The 18,824-nt window shown below is 45.2% G+C and overlaps 1 protein-coding gene across 1 annotated transcript in view; it reads right to left on the bottom strand.

The window, feature by feature from the left end:
- The window catches only part of SYN3 (synapsin III), an 83,530-nt gene that overhangs the window by 48,244 nt on the left and 16,462 nt on the right, over positions 1-18,824 (bottom strand). The window contains exons 4-6 of the mRNA XM_053462241.1: positions 9,996-10,087; positions 7,113-7,269; positions 4,413-4,502 (exon numbers count right to left, since the gene is read on the bottom strand). Coding sequence (XP_053318216.1) covers positions 4,413-4,502; positions 7,113-7,269; positions 9,996-10,087 — 339 coding nt within the window. The remainder of the gene's footprint in view (positions 1-4,412; positions 4,503-7,112; positions 7,270-9,995; positions 10,088-18,824) is intronic.

The following is an 18,824-nucleotide window of genomic DNA, read 5'->3' as shown; positions in this document are numbered from 1 at the left end:
AACGGCTGATTTTTAATGGAATCTCTTCATAGGCGTACAGTGGCCCTTTATCACTCCCATCACTCCTGTGTTCCAATGGCCCTTTATCACTCCCATCACTCCTGTGTTCCAATGGCCCTTTATCACTCCTGTGCTCCAATGGCCCTTTATCACTCCCATCACTCCTGTGTTCCAATGGGCCTTTATCACTCCCATCACTCCTGTGTTCCAACGGCCTTTTTATCACTCCCATCACTCCTGTGTTCCAATGGCCCTTTATCACTCCCATCACTCCTGTGTTCCAATGGCCCTTTATCACTCCCATCACTCCTGTGTTCCAATGGCCCTTTATCACTCCTGTGCTCCAATGGCCCTTTATCACTCCCATCACTCCTGTGTTCCAACGGCCTTTTTATCACTCCCATCACTCCTGTGTTCCAATGGCCCTTTATCACTCCCATCACTCCTGTGTTCCAACGGCCTTTTATTACTCCCATCACTCCTGTGTCCCAATGCCACGTTGTGTTCGCCAAGTTTAAGTTTAAAAATCTAACTGATGGTCAGAAAACCCTTTTGCAATTATGTAACAGCCAGAAATGTCCTTGTTTCCCATGACAGCTGAGTGACCCCAAACTTTTGAATGACAGTGTATATATATATATATATATATATGCACTGTGATCTGTTCTAAAACTTTATTCGATAATTAAAAAGGTGTAAAGTGATCCTTTCAGGTGTTTATAGGTTTGAGTGTTTTGCCGTCTGTAGAAGTACGATGTGGCACCGTTAAGTGGATCTTGGGCAGGCTGCACTATTTAAGAGAGGAACAGCAAATACGAGTTCTGGCCCTTCATGTGCCCGTTGGCAGGATTATGCTATTGGCAATGTTTCCCAGCACAGAATGAACATCTCAGGGGTCATTGACAGGCCAGGTTTTGGGATTGGACATAGTCACGTACGATGCTTATTTACTTTAGTGTTGGAGAGAAATACTCCAGAGGTCTCAAATAAATAATAGAATGTTAATATTTTATAGAGAGATGTTGTTCTTAAACAGCGATAGAACTGTTTTCTTATTATTTATTTAAAAATAACACAGTAGAACCCATCAAACTGGGCTTTCAAGCCCAAGGAACCCACCTAGACTCGTCAGTTTTGGGGATCCTACAAAAACGGTAACTTCTCGTGATGCCAACAGATAAACAGGAAAGATCTATATTTCCACATCCATGTTCTAAAACGGAACTGAAGCCTGCCAATGGGAGGCAAGTAGATCTGAAATCCCATCAGGTGAAAGGTGCTAGACTCAACCCCCCTTTTTTGATGACCTTCTAGAAACGTGGACCAACCTCTTGCCTTCTGGATCCAAACAAGATGATTGGTAATTAATACTAAAGCTTGATCCAGCAATGGTGGTTCTTGGTCACCGGAAATGATTTCCATTCAGGGGTCCTCCAGATGTTGGGGCACAACTTTTCCCATCGTCAAGGTAGTTGCTCAACGGCCAACGCACAACTTATTGGGGTTCTTTACTGGGAGGTCAGCGAATGAAGATGAGCTGATTCTAGAATCCAAAGGGATCTCCACTCAAGGCTCCGCTCATGATTTGAAGAAGTTTATATAGATTTTTTTAAGGAATAAAAGTTTCCATGGCGAAGAAAGTTACAATAGCGAACAGACTAAAGTAGATCATTTATTTAAATAATATTTTTTAAGGCTCTGCGTGGATTTTCCTGCCTATGGATATGGAAGGACACAAATAAGATTAGGAATCTTTAAATTTAGACTTGAATTCTGCCCTAAATGCTTTTTTTTAGTTCAATTTATTCCTAAAAAACAAAAGTGTTTACAGATTTAATCTCCCACAGTCTTTATCCCACTCGGATATCTACAAACTCCAGACAAGAAAAAAAAAAAGCTATTTATTCCGGCCAGATTTCTGTCTCGGTATCACGGCTCTCCATCAAAATTTCCTTTTATTATTTTTTAAAGTCAAATTGCGAACCCTGTCGAAAAATTCTGTGCTTGGTTATATCACGGAAAGGGGGGGGGGGGGTGCACAAAATGACCTTATAATCCACTAACCAGGAATCTGTAATTTTACTTATAATTAACACAAATTCCAGACGTTTTCCTCCTTTTTTTTTTGTCTTCATAATTTAAACATAGAATTATTTTTTTTTAAATCGGAGAGAAAAGACAAGACGCAGAATAATCACCATTTTGGGTAAAAACCAGATGTGAAATGCAGAACTTTCCAAAATAAACATTAAGTGTGAAATAATAATTCCGCTTCCAAAAAAAAAAAGGTTTTAACGACGAGGTTTGTTACATAACTGGATGATAATTCCAAAAGAGACTGTCGTTCATGCGTAGCCATGTGATACCAGCAAAAGAAACATATAATGGATAAAAAAACCCAGTAATTTAATAGTTTATTCTGGGAAAAGGATCTAAATAGATAATTATTAACATGACGCTAATTGTACCGGGTACAGGAACCAACAGGAGAGAGATATTGCTACGTTATAACAAATGATTAAATGTAACTAAATGCCTTCTGATTGAAAGCTGCGGTAAGTTTAAATACCAAAAGGTCTTTAGTGTAATAAAAAGTATAGAAGAACTTCCTTTTTCCACCAAGAGGGTTGTCAACAAATTCCGAGTCCATTTTCTTTTTCCCTTAAAGGGAATTCACTAGGATCCCTGCCACGTTCACTAAACTTTAGTCTTTCTGCTGCCGTAAGGAGCTAGCCTCTGCTGAAGGTTCTGGTGTTTCTGGAGCTACTACTGAGATGACCTTCAAGCCATTTGGAACTCGATGGCAAGATACGTTTGATGTCCCGTCTCTGATGAGTTTTCCAAGATCTCTACTGGTCCAACGGGGGGGTTGACTAGGATCTCTGCCACATTCACAATGCTTTAGTCTTCAAGGAGCTAGCCTCTGCTGAACGTGTTTCTGAGATACTACCAAGATGTCCACCAAGTTCTTTGGAACTCAATGACAAGGAACCTTGATGACCGAGTGTTCCCTGATCTGAATCTAAAGGGAATTCACTAGGATCTCTGCTAAACTATACTTTAGAGTTCCAAACGGTGAGTGATTTGGTGTTTCTGGAGTTAGGACTAAGTTGCCCAAAAACGTCACGTGGATTTTTGTTTCAAGACACAGTAGGCTCATCCAGGAGCCAAAACAACAGAGAGATGTAACAACCTTCTCAGCTAGTCGTAAAGCCCATAGAACCTTCTCACCATTGGGATTGTTTATCAAGTACGGTGGGAAATAGGAAGAATGGTGCAATCGTCACAGCAACCAATGGAATGTTTCCATGAATTACACCATTTTTGCCACTTTGCCCGAGAATTCTTCTTGAAAACATTTTTAGAAGCACCGTGTTGGCAGACTCATGTCTCGCCTAACATGTTTCATATACGTCCCCTCCATCCCAAGAAGACCACTATCTCCAATCATCTTTAAACCAGAAGCTTATCAGGCGCAGCCACGTCGTTCGTAAGGATTTACAAGATGTTGGACGCCTTTAATAATTTTGCGTCGATCCGACGGAAGGCAAGCGTCTCGGCCAATAAGTGACTCACAGCTACGATCATTTGTTTTCATTGTGCGAGCGATAAATCTTTTGTGCAGTCTGGAGTCTTCTGTACAACTCCAATTAGAAATAATTGACCGTATCCCACGAAATGCGGGCGAGACAACCCAAAAAACCCACACTTCATCAAACCGAGGTGCAAATGGAGAACACACAACACAATGCAGATGTGCGTCTGTAATTATTACAGCGATTCAGTGCTCAGGAGGTTTAAGGATCAGTAATATCAATGCTAAAGCTTAACTATTTCACTGCCAAACACAGTACAGCCTTTGCTAACCAACGCCACGCTATGACCCAAGCCTGGGGGGGCAATCTGACGCGCACGGCAAACGTCCGGTTACGTCATAGGGTGGCCGCTGGCCTTAAAGTGCCAGGGCCACCCCGTCATCCCCAGTCTGGCCCTGCTATGACATCCATTCACAATAAAATTACTCAAACCCCTTTATCTTAAAGGAATAGTAACCCCTATTTGTTTAAGAGAAAAGTAAATGTTTCCGCCGACATACGTCATAAAAAATAAGTAAATAAATAATAATAATAATAATAATGTGTTTCTGGACATTCTAGATGGAACCCAATGTATACACAACACTCCGATGAAATGTAAGGGTTGAACATGAGGCATGAGGCATGCTGCTTCGTTAATGGTGGCTTCGGAAATGAGGGAAAAATGAACTTAAACGGTTCTTTTCATGAAATAACATTTTTGTGGTTGACTTTTCAATGCAAGACCCCCTTCTCCCGCCTCATATCGGTCTGACCCGGAGGCGTAGCCCCCTGTCTTAGTCCTAAAAGCCATATGGGGAAACCAGCGACACTCACCATCTGCTTGTGGTTAGGGAAGAAAGACTGATCCACCAAGGGGAACTTGTCGGCACCCAGCCGCTGAAAGATCTTTATGAGCTGCGAAAACTGGAGAGAGACAACGACAGCGTTAGAGCGCAATCACGCGGAGTATCTCCAACAGGAAGGGCATTACATCGCTCCCGGGCCGTTAATTAGCAGGGACGGGGAGCGGATTTATCTCGCGGAGTAGGAAGAAAGCCAACAATTTTTTTTATTATTCTGTGCTAGTTTTTGCTCATATGATGTTAGAGACGGAGGTATAAAGCGAGAGTTTAGACAGACAGATAGAGGATTGACAGACAGATGCCCCCCCTTTCCAGAGCACAGACCCTGATTTCTTGTTACTGTATCTTAATGGTGGGGCTGTTACTTTTAGCACTAACAGCCCATAGCATGTGCTTTCTGTAAATGTGATTGTTTGGGAGATATTGGGTTAAATAATGAAGTTTTCCCCACTCGCCTCTACCACACCTGGGGACTTTCTGGCTCCGGCTACCTGGAGTCCCCCCCTTGTGGGATGCGGGAAGGAGGTCAGGGTGAGGTTGGTGGGCCATACCACTGAGCGGGACCCATGTTTTTTTTAATGGGGTAGTGGGCGTAGAGTGGGACGCGCCGGAGGGATCTGGAAAAGCGGTGGGAGTCTCCAGGCAAAACTCCCAGAGTTCCCAGGTATGCCCCCCCCCCATCCTGTCTCACCCAATCATCAGCAATCAGCAACTTGACAGCGGTGGCGGTGGGGAGATAATGGGGTGCCGAGCCAGACTGGGGATTACTGGGGGTCCCCGGCACTTTAAGGCCAGCAGCCGCCAAATCATGTGAGGTCCGGCCACATGTTTTTAGAGTTACCGGCAGGCATATCCCGTCAGCAACTACACACACAACCCTGATGGGGAGGAATAATCATCCAGATTTTCCTATACTATACACATAAGTTGGGTTACCTAATACATTATATATATATATCTGCAGTCTACATTCTGTTAACACTGCGCTACGGCATCTGCTGGCACTATATATATATATATATATATATAAACGTGTATATATTTTGTGGATAGGGGTATGTTTTTCCCGGGGGCCACAAAAGAGCGGAATCCCCAAAATAACCGGTCTGACATTAGAGCCACTTCCAGCTGCGCAGTAACACAGCGGTTGGCTCCGGACCGGCTGCAGATGGTCTATAAGGAAATTAAACCCCCCAAAAAACACTCGGGCTTAATCGTCTCTGTAAAACACATTCTTTTCCATAAAGTTACCAATTTAATAAGACCACAAGATGCAGACTCCAGATGTGATGGGAAGGACTTTACTCAGAGGGTGGTAGATAAGTGGAACAGCCTCCCTGAAAACGTGGTAGAGGGTAATACAGTGAGGGTATTAAACATGCATGGGATAGACATACGGCTCCTGAATCTAAGACGAGACCAACGAGTTGAGCTGCTTAGGGGGTGCCCATCAGTTTTAGGGCCCCTGGTCCTTTAGATTTAATGTATAGCGCAAATATTCAGCTCTACTCCGGGAACCATTTGTTACCTATTAGATTAAATGTACTGCACTCCGTTTTTTCCTCCCCAGAGAGGATTGTACAAAAAACATAAACTATAACAGTTCTTTCGGGGCTTTTCGCCGTGTATAAGCTGATCTCCTGCCGTTTTAGAAGAGGCATTTTCTCAGGGTGTTGCCTATATGTTGCCGGCCTGTCTGACAGCGAAGGGGATACTTCCTTTCTCTTCTAAAAATACAATAACGACTTCCTGTCCTTGAAGCAAATAATATGACGGTGCGGAGAAAATCATATACTGAACTTCGAGTAACGACCTTCATCAGCCGTCGGTCTCGTCTTAGATCCACGAGCCATATGCCTATCCCATGCGTGTTTAAATTTGCTTACTTATAAACCTCTACCACCTCTGCTGGGAAGCTGTTCCACTCATCTACTACCCTCTCAGTAATACAATTTGACACAATATTAATGCTGCAGCTCAGTCTATGTTGTAGGTGATTTCTTCGGGTTCCCGTACCTGGACATGGAAGTCCACCTGTGGTCACAGGCTGGCCGAGAGTCGTGTCACCTGAAGCTCAAAGAGCCCTGAAACTGGCCAATAGAACGTTCGCGATTGGTTACATTGTAATCTCTTAATGCTTGTGGCCGATGGATTTCTGTCTCCATTCGGCCGGCGGGGGATCCAGCTCCGTCTGCAGACGTCTGAATAAATAAGGTTCCTGAGAACATCAAAGGGACGTAAGAATACGAGGAAGTTTGAGATGCAGCGGGGAGGAAAATCAATATAAAATAAGAAGGGCGAGGATCCCGCGGTCAGGAAAGGTATGCGTGAAAGTCCGCCGGCGTCCCAGTATGACATCATCATGGTCGGTATGGCCATGACATCATCACGGCCATACTGGCTGTGGCTGAGGAGGGTATGCAAAGCACACCTGGCTGCCAACAACATCATGTGATACTACGGAGATGGGGCCACAGCGGCCCCTCCATTGAATGTAATCCCTCTTCTCACTTGAGTTGCACATGCGCAGATGCCGGGAGAGACAGCTGGGAGCTAGACACACTAGATGTCAGGACTGTCCCGGTAAGTGATGGGACTGTTGACAGCTATGAGCCTTTTGTAAACGATCCCCCCCACCGTGCTGGTTTTATTGGCGTTTGCTGTCACTTACCACCCAGGGCTTGCTGCAGAAGTTGTAGATGGAGTAGAGGGAGTTGGTGCCGGGGACCCCGCCGTACTGCAGCCCCATTATCAGACTCCGGAAGTCCTCCCCGAGGGTCATGCTGAACGCGTGCTGCCGGATCAGCACAAAGTCCGGCTTAAAAGATCTGCGCGGGAAAAGAAACAAACAGGTTCAGATACCCTGGCCAGGAACGCCCAAATCCCCGATGCCCCCCCTCTCCTCCCCTGATGCCCCCCTCTCCTCCCCTGATGCCCCTCTTTTCTAGGAGGTCAGAATGTTTGCTGGGTATGAGGGGTTCGCAGGGTTCTACAGCCCTAAAGCCCCGATAATGTGTATAGAAACTGCAGGTCTTTAAATCAGATTGTGTGCCATTGTACTGCGCTGTGGAATATGATGGCGATATATAAATCAATAAATAACAATACATAAATGCATCATTCAGTTACATAAATCACCAGATCCTCTAAACCAAATATGTTACTTTTTAGAAATGTTATGAGGTATATGAAAACCACCCCGTCACCCTATCTACGACAATTTACTTTACTGAGAGGGTGGTAAATACGCAGAACAGCTTCCCAGCAGAAGTGGTAGAGGGTAATACAGTGCGGGTATTAAACATGCATGGGATAGACATACGGCTCCTGAATCTAAGACGAGACCAACGACTGATTAAGGTTTGAGTCTTTACAGCAGGAGAAACGGGCGACTAGACGGGGGCCGAATGGGGCCGATCTGTCGGCAGATTCCATGTTTTTATGTTAATTTAAAATAAAAAAACATTTCTTTGCCTGGAAACGTTGTGTGCGACGATCTTTTTACCGAGAGTTTTATGTCTTATTTCTATATTTTACATTTTTTAAATAATAATAATAATAAATTTCTATTTCTCCTTTTTTCTTTCCTTCTCAGAAATTTCTAGCATTCCATCGAATCTGTTTTTTTTCCGGGACTCGGGTTCTGTTTCACGCGGTTCCCCAGGTGTGCGCTTCCCGTACGCCCAAAATACGTGCCGCCCGCTGCAAATATTTCTACAAAAATAAAGCAGAAAATCTTTCCGTCCTGTATCATTTTTGCCGGAATGTTCCGAGGGTTATTTATTTACGTTGGGTGGGGAAGACTATGTTTTTTTCCCCTTTTTTTAATGATTTCCTCCTTTGATCTTGTATTAAATTTAGTATTAAATTTAGACCCCTGTCATCTTGGGACAGACCGCAGGTGGAAGCTCCGTACAGGAAGTGGCAGCGCGAGGAATCCGACACTTCCTGTTTGAAATAACAGGCTTGACGTGAATCGGAGCCTTGTTCGGCAGGTCAAAGAGCGGACATTTAATGTCACCCGGAATCCGAAAAGCTCTTTTACAATACGTTGGCCTAAATCTTGATTTAAAAAGTCGTTTTTGTTCTTCCCTTTAATCTCCACTGTTTAAACAGGCACCACCTCTGCTGGGTGTCAGTTTCTAGATGATTTTGATTTCAACAGAGGCTTCAGAGGCTTGGATGGAATCCAGGGCATAACTAGGAACCACAGGGCCCTGGTGCAAATATTGCCCCTGGGGGGTCTCCCCCCCCCTGACTTCAGCATGTCCCACAGCCTCCATAGATGGGGCCTGACATCAGTGGGCAGAGCTGGCCGCATCCCGCAAGGGAAGGCTCCAGGGGAAGGCTCCGGCTCGAAGTTCCCAGGCATGGTCAAAATCAAGACCACCCCCAACATCAGTGGGACCACCCTCTGACATCAGCGGGATCTACTACCTGCATCCCGCAAGAGGGGGGTTCTGGGTAGCCAGAAAAGTTCCCAGGTATGTGGATCAGAGATCCCCCTGTATCCGGCCCATTGAGGGGGCAGCACACCAGAGGGGCCTGATCACCTACGAATGCGATCTGCCACCCCCTGGATCTGCCACCCCAGGCGTAGTCTGCCTAGAATGCATCGCTGTCTTTACATATTTCAGATGTCCCAATCAAGACTGTCCTTCAACAACCAGGACACTCGGAAGGTATGCGGCTAACCTTTTCCGTCTTTTACATTGTGTATGGTTCTTGTTTTTAGTTAAAAACCCGGAGAATTCCTTCAGTGCAGGTAACCACAGGCCCGGGGGCCGCCGAGTTCACACAGAGGACCCACATCTCAGCGAGGGAATGCTTTTTGGAACACTAATCCCATCTGTTGCATATCTCCCAACAGTCCCGACTTTTTATACTCAGGGGAACAGAGCGTTGAAGACATTTTTCTTGCTCCGTTTGTTTTTTAGCCACAGGCAGAGTCCCCGCTCCCAGTCACCGCTCTCGTTGCCTCTCCGTGTGTCACTCGAGGAAGCCATATGGTCACCAAATGTGCAAAGCACGGGGACCGGAGCCGGACCTACCGGGTGGATAAAACACTCTGGGGTCTGCTAATTCGGACACACAGCTGGGAAAACAGTGATTAGGGAGCAAGCATGCGCGGACGGAGTAACGTACGGGACCGAAAGAAACGCGCAACCCGCAGGCAGATCGGCCCCATTCGGCCCCCGTCTAGTCGCCCGTTTCTCCTGCTGTAAAGACTCAAACCTTAATCAGTCGTTGGTCTCGTCTTAGATTCAGGAGCCGTATGTCTATCCCATGCATGTTTAACCCCCTCGCTGTATTACCCTCTACCACTTCTTCTGGGAGGCTGTTCCACTTATCTACCACCCTCTCAGTAAAGTAAAACTTCCTTCCATTCCATCTCATAGTTTTAGATGATGACCAAGAAGTGATTAAGGTTGGAGTCTCAACACCAGGAATATAGATGGTCCGAATGGTTATTATCGTCCCTCTTTCTAGGGGTCTCTGGGCTACCAGCCAGCGCAGGGCTCACAGAATGACTCTGACACCTGGGCTTTCTTACCTGACCACCTTGGTACCGTTTCTGATCACCTGCATGTCCACCATGCAGCCGCCGCTCACGTAGGACACCAAGTTCAGCTCGGAAAACTCTGCCTGGAAACGAACGACAAAGACATTCAGATCCAAACCCCCTCGCGTCCCGTAAACCACGTAAAGATCACGAATATTCACAACTTCTGCTGGATTCTTATTTCTTTCACTTATTTTTCCCCCATTGTTAATTTAGATATAAGGAACTATTTTACTGTACAGAGAGGGTGGTAGGTAAGTGGAACGGCCTCCCAGCAGAAGTGGTAGAGGGTAATACAGTGAGGGGATTTAAACACGCATTGGGATAGACATACACTCATTTTGTGTAAATCGTTGTAGTTGATACATTTTCCATTTTCTCATCTATTTTATTTCTAACTTTTTTTAAGCTACTAGAAGTTTGTGTCCAGGTGCAGCTAAACAGAGCAGCTAAACAGAAGTGTCCAGGGGGCCGCAGAACGTGCTGATCGGGGGGGGGTAGAATAATAACTAATGCCTGTTAATGTGTGTCGGTGACCCGCTCCAGCTGCACAATATCTGCAGGAAAACGAACGCCAATCCTGCCTCCTACTATATTTAGCTTCTTAAAACTGACATTATTATTCTTTTTTTTTACTCCAGCAAGTTGATTGGGTGAGAAAGAAGCGTCCGCAGCTGCAAATACACACTGTCAGGAATAATGCTGATAAATACAAGTGTTTTAAGTGTTGGGGCCACAAAGGGAATCCCTATTATTGCCCTCAACCTCCAAAAGTTGTTGGGTTTGTCAGATTTGTAAATTATAATAATAATAATAATATAATGTTTTCAGGCAGCTGCATATCAGCCGTTTGTATGATTCTCGCTCTGTTATCTGAGCCCCGATCTACTAAACACCCCGACTCCTTATCATACTGCCTGCGGGGCACTATAGAATGACTCAGTCTTAATTACCCAGTCGGACACTCGGACTTATAAAAGTCTACAGAGGACTTTATTAGCATCGCCATAAAGCATCAGGTTAGTGTGGTGTTTGAGCCGGGAAAGTCACCCAAAATATCACATGACTGACAGCAACGGCGGCTCCAGGTCTGCGGAAAAAGGGAGTTTATTGGGGCAAAATGAGATAAAACCAGGTTTTTGTCACCGACCAACATTACTGTATACAGCGCTGGGGGTTATATTACTGTATACAGCGCTGGGGGTTATATTACTGTATACAGCGCTGGGGGTTATATTACTGTATACAGTGCTGGGGGTTATATTACTGTATACAGCGCTGGGGGTTATATTACTGTATACAGTGCTGGGGGTTATATTACTGTATACAGCGCTCGGGGGTTATTACTGTACACAGCGCTGGGGGGTTATATTATTGTATACAGCGCTGGGGGGTTATATTACTGTATACAGCGCTGGGGGTTATATTACTGTATACAGCGCTGGGGGTTATATTACTGTATACAGCGCTGGGGGTTATATTACTGTATACAGCGCTGGGGGTTATATTACTGTATACAGCGCTGGGGGGTTATATTACTGTATACAGCGCTGGGGGTTATATTACTGTATACAGTGCTGGGGGATATATTACTGTATACAGCGCTGGGGGGTTATATTACTGTATACAGTGCTGGGGGTTATATTACTGTACACAGCGCTGGGGGTTATATTACTGTATACAGCGCTGGGGGGTTATATTACTGTATACAGCGCTGGGGGGTTATATTACTGTATACAGCGCTGGGGGTTATATTACTGTATACAGCGCTGGGGGGTTATATTACTGTATACAGCGCTGGGGGGTTATATTACTGTATACAGCGCTGGGGGTTATATTACTGTATACAGCGCTGGGGGGTTATATTACTGTATACAGCGCTGGGGGTTATATTACTGTATACAGTGCTGGGTGTTATATTACTGTATACAGCGCTGGGGGTTATTACTGTATACAGCGCTGGGGGTTATATTATTGTATACAGCGCTGGGGGTTATATTACTGTATACAGCGCTGGGGGTTATATTACTGTATACAGCACTGGGGGGTTATATTACTGTATACAGCGCTGGGGGGTTATATTACTGTATACAGCGCTGGGGGTTATATTACTGTATACAGCGTTGGGGGTTATATTACTGTATACAGCGCTGGGGGTTATATTACTGTATACAGCGCTGGGGGGTTATATTACTGTATACAGCGCTGGGGGGTTATATTACTGTATACAGCGCTGGAGGTTATATTACTGTATACAGCGCTGGGGGTTATATTACTGTATACAGCGCTGGGGGGTTATATTACTGTATATAGCGCTGGGGGGTTATATTACTGTATACAGCGCTGGAGGTTATATTACTGTATACAGTGCTGGGGGTTATATTACTGTATATAGCGCTGGGGGGTTATATTACTGTATATAGCGCTGGGGGGTTATATTACTGTATACAGCGCTGGGGGTTATATTACTGTATACAGTGCTGGGGGGTATATTACTGTATACAGCGCTGGGGGTTATATTACTGTATACAGCGCTGGGGGGTTATATTACTGTATACAGCGCTGGGGGTTATATTACTGTATACAGTGCTGGGGGGTATATTACTGTATACAGCGCTGGGGGTTATATTACTGTATACAGCGCTGGGGGGTTATATTACTGTATACAGCGCTGGGGGGTTATATTACTGTATACAGCGCTGGGGGGTTATTACTGTTTGCCTGAATACAAATGCACAAGTCTAGTTATTCCTGTATACAGGACTGGGGGTTATTTCTATATACAGTGTCGGGGGTTATAAGCAGGGAGATTCTTTTTTCCATGGGACTTCCTCTTTAAGTAAAAACAATAATAATAAAAATATGTATTTTAGCTTTAGACTCAATTACGCCTTTATCTCAAATTGTTCCCGAAATATAACCCCCTCTGCACACTGTAGTCCCACCGCATGGGTGACACAAGGTCCGCTCTCCAAAAAAAACCCCCAACTTTTAACGGCGGTTTGAGATCTCCGCGAGGCGGCCGCTGATCAGAGATCTTCCCGTCAGACAGATGTTTCTCATCCGTATGAAGGGTGTCAGTGGGTGTTGCTTCCGTAAAAAGACTTCGGTCCAAGAGACACAACGGCGTTTTGGGAAACAATGTATCAGAGACGGTCCAAAGAAAACGGCAGGTTACTCCAGACGAGACGCGGCCGCTTCCAGTAACCGCGGCCAGGACAGTAAATAGAGGTTAACATTTTACGCACTTTTGATTGGATTTTTTTTTATTAGAGGACGGTGTTGAGTGAAAGAACGACAGTGATGTCATAAAATAAAAACAAACCCTCAATAAATAAAACAGGAAAAGGTCAACAGGATTTCCATTTTGGGAAAACCATTATTCAAAGTCTAGCAAGGTCCACATACTTCCCGGCATGTCTGGGTTGTCCTCCCGGCAGCAGCCAATGGATTTTATATGGACCTCTTTTCTACTGGGGTTCCTGGCGGGCCCTGTCATGGTACCCTACTCTATGGTGTAGGGGGGCCCGATGCCTTAATCGTCTCAATGTCATTTGTAATCGTTGGTGTATTTACCTGTGGAGCTGCCCCAGGAAAGTGCCCCCCTCCCAGCAGCTCCCTCCTCAGCCGCCATCTTCACTTCAGGACGCCGGGATAAGACATGATATCCCGAAGCTCCACGTCTTCAAGGTGCCTTTCAACAAAGTCTATGGAGCCCGTCAAAGGTCTCTCCTGGAGCTGGCCCATTGAGCAGCAGCACAAACGTTTTGCTGCCCCCCCTTGACCTGATGCCCTAGGTACAATGAGTCAGTTTAGGCCAAGTCACGCACGCATGGGGTTTGTGAACACACCACAGGAGCAAAACTGGGTTTATTTGCTCCACAAAAATGGAGTTCCAAGGGTAACTGGGAACGTGGAGCGGTGTCCTTATCACAGCTTGTGGGGTTGGGTGGAAGACTATGATGCCGGGGTGGTAGGAAGAACTACCATGAGGTTCTTGGTCCAAAGAACCAGACATCAGAGAGCAGGTGAAAGGCGTCGTTGTGGATATTATCCAGATTTGGCCAAACCCTGTAGAGTTCGGTTAAGCTGGAAATCGTTCCACCTATGGTCTATGATTCCAAACACTGCTGGCCGATGATTACACGATTAATACGCTGAACGGTCGGACAACACTGATGTATGATGTCATCAGGAATGAGCCACCCAGTCATTCATTTGAAGGTCTCCCTCCATGCTTACATCTTCACAGAAGTTTAGAATCTGGCAGAATTTTAGCCCTTTTTAGCCCTTTTTTCCCCTGCATTCATCCTCTTTTCAGCGTCAGGTGAATTTTATATCACAGAAGCTAAAACCACACATTTTTACGGCAGGGTAGTTTTGGAGAAAGTTGCCCAACTCGCAATCATGCAGGCTGTTATAACGAAGCGTGAGCGCGGCTCCAGGTCTGAGCACATAAATTTTATTTTTAGACCTCATAAAATATTATTTTTTTTATATTAAAATATTCCATGTACTGGAGTTCAGCCACTCCGGAACCGGTTTCCTCACGGATGACTGCAACTAGGAAGAGCCAACAATTCTCTTACTCTAGCGCAGTCTGGAAAGTCTGCAAGTTCTTGTCCAAAACTCATGACAGACGACGGAATGTCGAGAGAACGCCTGGTGTTAATTTCCTTTTTGTTTCAAAGGCTTTTTGTCACAAGGTATTGCCACATTCTCCTAGTGAACGGGGTGATCAAAGTTTGCTCCGTCTGGCACTTAGGACCCAAAACCTATTATTTTTTTTGTAAATCACAACATGAAGAGTGTTTCTAGACTACCATTCAGTTTCGTGGTGGTCCTTTGAGAGTCTTTCACAGACGTTTTGGTATATATTAGAGAGACAGGTTCCAAAGACTGTGGGTCCCAAGAAGTATCCTTGGAAGATGAGCCAAGACTGACCACAAGAAAGTTACTGGAACGGTCATAACCGCTATAACCCAACAATAACAATGGTCCCTCACAGTTGACAATCCAGAACCCATATAAGTATCAGCAGAGATGTATTATGGATGGGCGCTGGCCTAGGCTTGACCCAGGGCAGCCAGCTTTAACCACATACCGCTGCCGTCTTATCAAGGGAAGAAGGCCACTGTGGAGGCTGTGGAGCTTCGGCGCAATCCTCCATACTGTATTCAAGCTCTATGATCTCCCCAACGCTAAGTGGTGCACCGGCCGCCCGCTAGGTCAATCACTCACCCGGCTATGTGGCCTGGAGAATAGACCGCTGTGCATAGCTCCTCCTAGGTGTCTAATTTCCAGAATAAATTGACCGTACCCCACCATGTCTCATGTATTTTTAATTCATCTCATCATTGTGGTCTCCTAGAGCATATTTCTGAATTGGAGATAAAAACGGCGATTCACTCGAGTCTCCGGGCAAAACCTGGAGAGTTCCTAGGTATGCTGATCGGCCAAGAGGCGGTTTCGTGGGGGGGGGGACCCGCCGCCGTTGTCCGTTCTGTTCTTTGGAGAGACTCCCACCTGGGACACTGCAGAGTCCCTTTAATAACGTGTTAGAAACACAGATTTTCATGGAAACGGATACGATGTATCTTCTGTTTTTATGACACGCAGGCTTGGTTCATGTTGTCGGTGGAAAGACTCCTGTATCTACCGGAATATACCCATCATTTTAAACTCGGAATACCCCCCCAAATACCTAGAACGCTTGCCTATGCTCTGTCCCCCGTAACCCCCGCCGGTATATTTGCATCCCGCCGCACGTCGAGCAGACCCACAGCCTGCAGCCGGACACTCGAGGAGCATGCAAAGTATGAGTGATTTCCCTTCGCCGCGCTCTGTTTACAAAGCTAATTATATCTTCTATCCAGATCCCACGCTCTGGATAATTAAAGTCTGAGGCCGTATTAGAAGCATTATGTCCCGATGCCTCATCGGTCTTTAATTAACCCGAGTGCAATATTTAGACTACAGGAAAGCATTTCTTGGGATTGTTTACAGCGGATTTTAAAAATTTACAACCTCATAACTCCCAAGTGTCCCTCTATAGGAGAGATAAAGCTAGTATTTCCTCAGTGAGAGGGTGGCGGATAAGCAGAACAGCCTTCCAGCAGAAGTGGTAGAGATGAATCTAATTTAAACACGCATGGGGTAGGCATAAGGCTATACTGAGTGTAAAACAAGACTGGGAGCTGATAAAGGTTCATTTTTGTAAGTTTGGGTCGCATTTCCAGAACATAATGTGTTAACCCTTTTAAGCCAGAATCAGGATTTATAACTGGAAGATATTAGGAAGGGTAAGTGATGTGATCTCTGCAGGCCCCCTTTGTATCTGAAAGGGTTAATACTTGACTTTTTGGGGCATTTAACTTTCTGCCAAGTTTCCAAGACAAAATTAGGAGCAAACGGGTTTCCGTAAAGGGAAGAGAAACCAGACGGGCCGGAGTGAAATACACCAGACGCCGGGGGAAAAACTGATTAAAGTCCATCCAGATTCTGTAAGATTCTGAGGATGAAGAAAGAAGCGTCCGTCGGCGATCTTCCTGCCTTCGCGGACGCGTATCTAGAAGACGTCTGGGATATTTCTTTCTGTGATCGCCTCCAAACTCTCCGTCCAGGATACGGCTTATCGGGCCGCATACGATACGTGTTAGGGAACGACACATAAGTCTGTCCGTCACCGGCAACAATTCCATCTACAGGACTTGGACTTGTTTAAAGGGACACTCCATCCATCAGAGGCAATCTAAAGTATATGATAACCGCGAGGTCCCTTTAAATTTTCCTTGTGTCCCCTTTAGGATTCCGCAGAATCCCCCCCCCATACGCATCTGCCTCTTTCCGGACCCCCCCAGCTCCAGCAAATGATATGGGATGTGCATGCGTTGAACGGGCTCTCATTGATTTCAATGGGAGTGCTTCCCCAACAGCGATTGGCTGCGTTAATCTGCCAATCAATAGTGAGAATTGACACACATATTAAAATACTCACCAAGGGTTAAGGTTGCTCACAGGGCATTTCAATAAGTAATAAACGGCATACAATATATTACCGAATACCCAGAGCCAGAAGCGGTGCTATGTATAGAATACTTTACATTGTGGGCGGCATGATGGAGTACTGATTATATATATATATATATATATATATATATATATATATATATATATATATATATATATATATAATATATATTTATACAGAGGTTGAATTTAGGAAGGGACTACATGGGGTTAATGAAAGAAAGACCATCTCCGGTTGCATTGGCATCCAGAGCACAACTTTTAAACAGGCTTTAAACTCAATAAATATTCATTAAGAATTCCTCCCAGAGTGCAAAGCCGAGAGGCCGGCCAGGGATAAAAGGGCTCCTTACGGAGGAGGTGGATACAGTGAAAAGCCGTCCAGCAGAGGCAAGGAGTCGCATTCGATGAACAAATCTTCTAATGCCCAGGTGGCGATATTGAGGATTAAACAAAAAGTTTTCTTTTTTTGGGGAGGTCCGTGTGGACCGGGACTGGCCAGCTGATCCTCTTCTGCCTCCGGCCCTTCTCTGTAACTTCGTAACACGCAGCGTTATTGTGAGACTGAAATGAATTATTCATAACGCCTACGAGCTCCTGCCTGCCTCTGTACACAAAGAGACCCTTGATTGGTTGCTGTACTGCGCCGCAGATTAGGTTGGCGATGTCCTCCTTTGCTACTCACTCATATACATTTAATGAAAATCCGTGTCCCACACACTGACCTCCCTCCTCCCCATCTTCCTTCATTCTATCCGTCATACAATGGATAGAGGTGTTCTGCTCCAATTCGCTCTGGCAAATAATATGTTAATGCGGAGGGTGGCTCAGGGAGGAGAGGTTTGGGGGCATTTCTGGTTGTAGGGGTTAAAAGGGGGTGGTATGAGGGTTTTTTTGTGGACTGGGTGCGGGGTGTAAAGAAACTCAATAAACAAGACGAGTCTGTGGCGGGTGAAGCAGCGCCAAGGCAAATTCCTGTGCCAGTCCGGATAATCGCTCACTACCCCTCCAGTTGGCAATGGGAGACCACGTTTCCGAGCCAACTCCCCCCGGCTCGTGACGGCTCCAGGAATACTGAGTCTTTGGGGCATATTTTTTTTTTTTATTAAAAAAAACACCCCCAAACAATTAAGCTTTTTCTTTGCCGGAGGGGGTCAGGGAATAAACCCCCCACCACCAACAACACATTTTTCAGGCCAACGCTTGCAATGATGGTTGCCACATCGCTTCTGAACTGTAGGGTTTGAGGGACTTCGCTACGGGTGGGATCAGCTCGGCTCATGAAGAGCTCAGAACTTTGACTCATAATAAGTTTGGAAAGAAGCCAATTTAATGATTTACGTACCTCGTCCCCCCTTTATGGCGATCCTACCATTCGGTGGGTGCGGATAAGACCACCCGCAGAGAAGGAATTAGTTTTACCCCCACATTCTATTAAACGTAAAGTATTCCTTAAAATCAAGTAACTACACAGGCAGTGTGATAAGCAGTCGGGGGGCTTAGTAGATCGGGGATCAGATAACAGAGCGAGAAGGTTATTGGTCGAGTTTCAGAAATTTTGGTCAAGGAGAATTTAAATAGCAGATTTAAGGTAAAAATGACTTTTTTAAGGGCAAGGAATTAGCTCTTGACATTGTGTTATCCAAATAGCGAATGTAAAGATCAAATCCAAGTATGTCTCTTTAAATTAACCTTTTGTGCTCTCCATAGCAGGGATAAAAATACATTTTTTCACAGAATATACTTCAAATAATTAGAAATAAATAGAAAACGAAGGCGGCTGGTCGGCCC

Source organism: Spea bombifrons, chromosome 4 (assembly GCF_027358695.1).
Source record: "Spea bombifrons isolate aSpeBom1 chromosome 4, aSpeBom1.2.pri, whole genome shotgun sequence".
NCBI classification, from domain to species: Eukaryota; Metazoa; Chordata; class Amphibia; order Anura; family Pelobatidae; genus Spea; species Spea bombifrons.
This window is presented reverse-complemented; position numbering and strand designations above follow the sequence as displayed.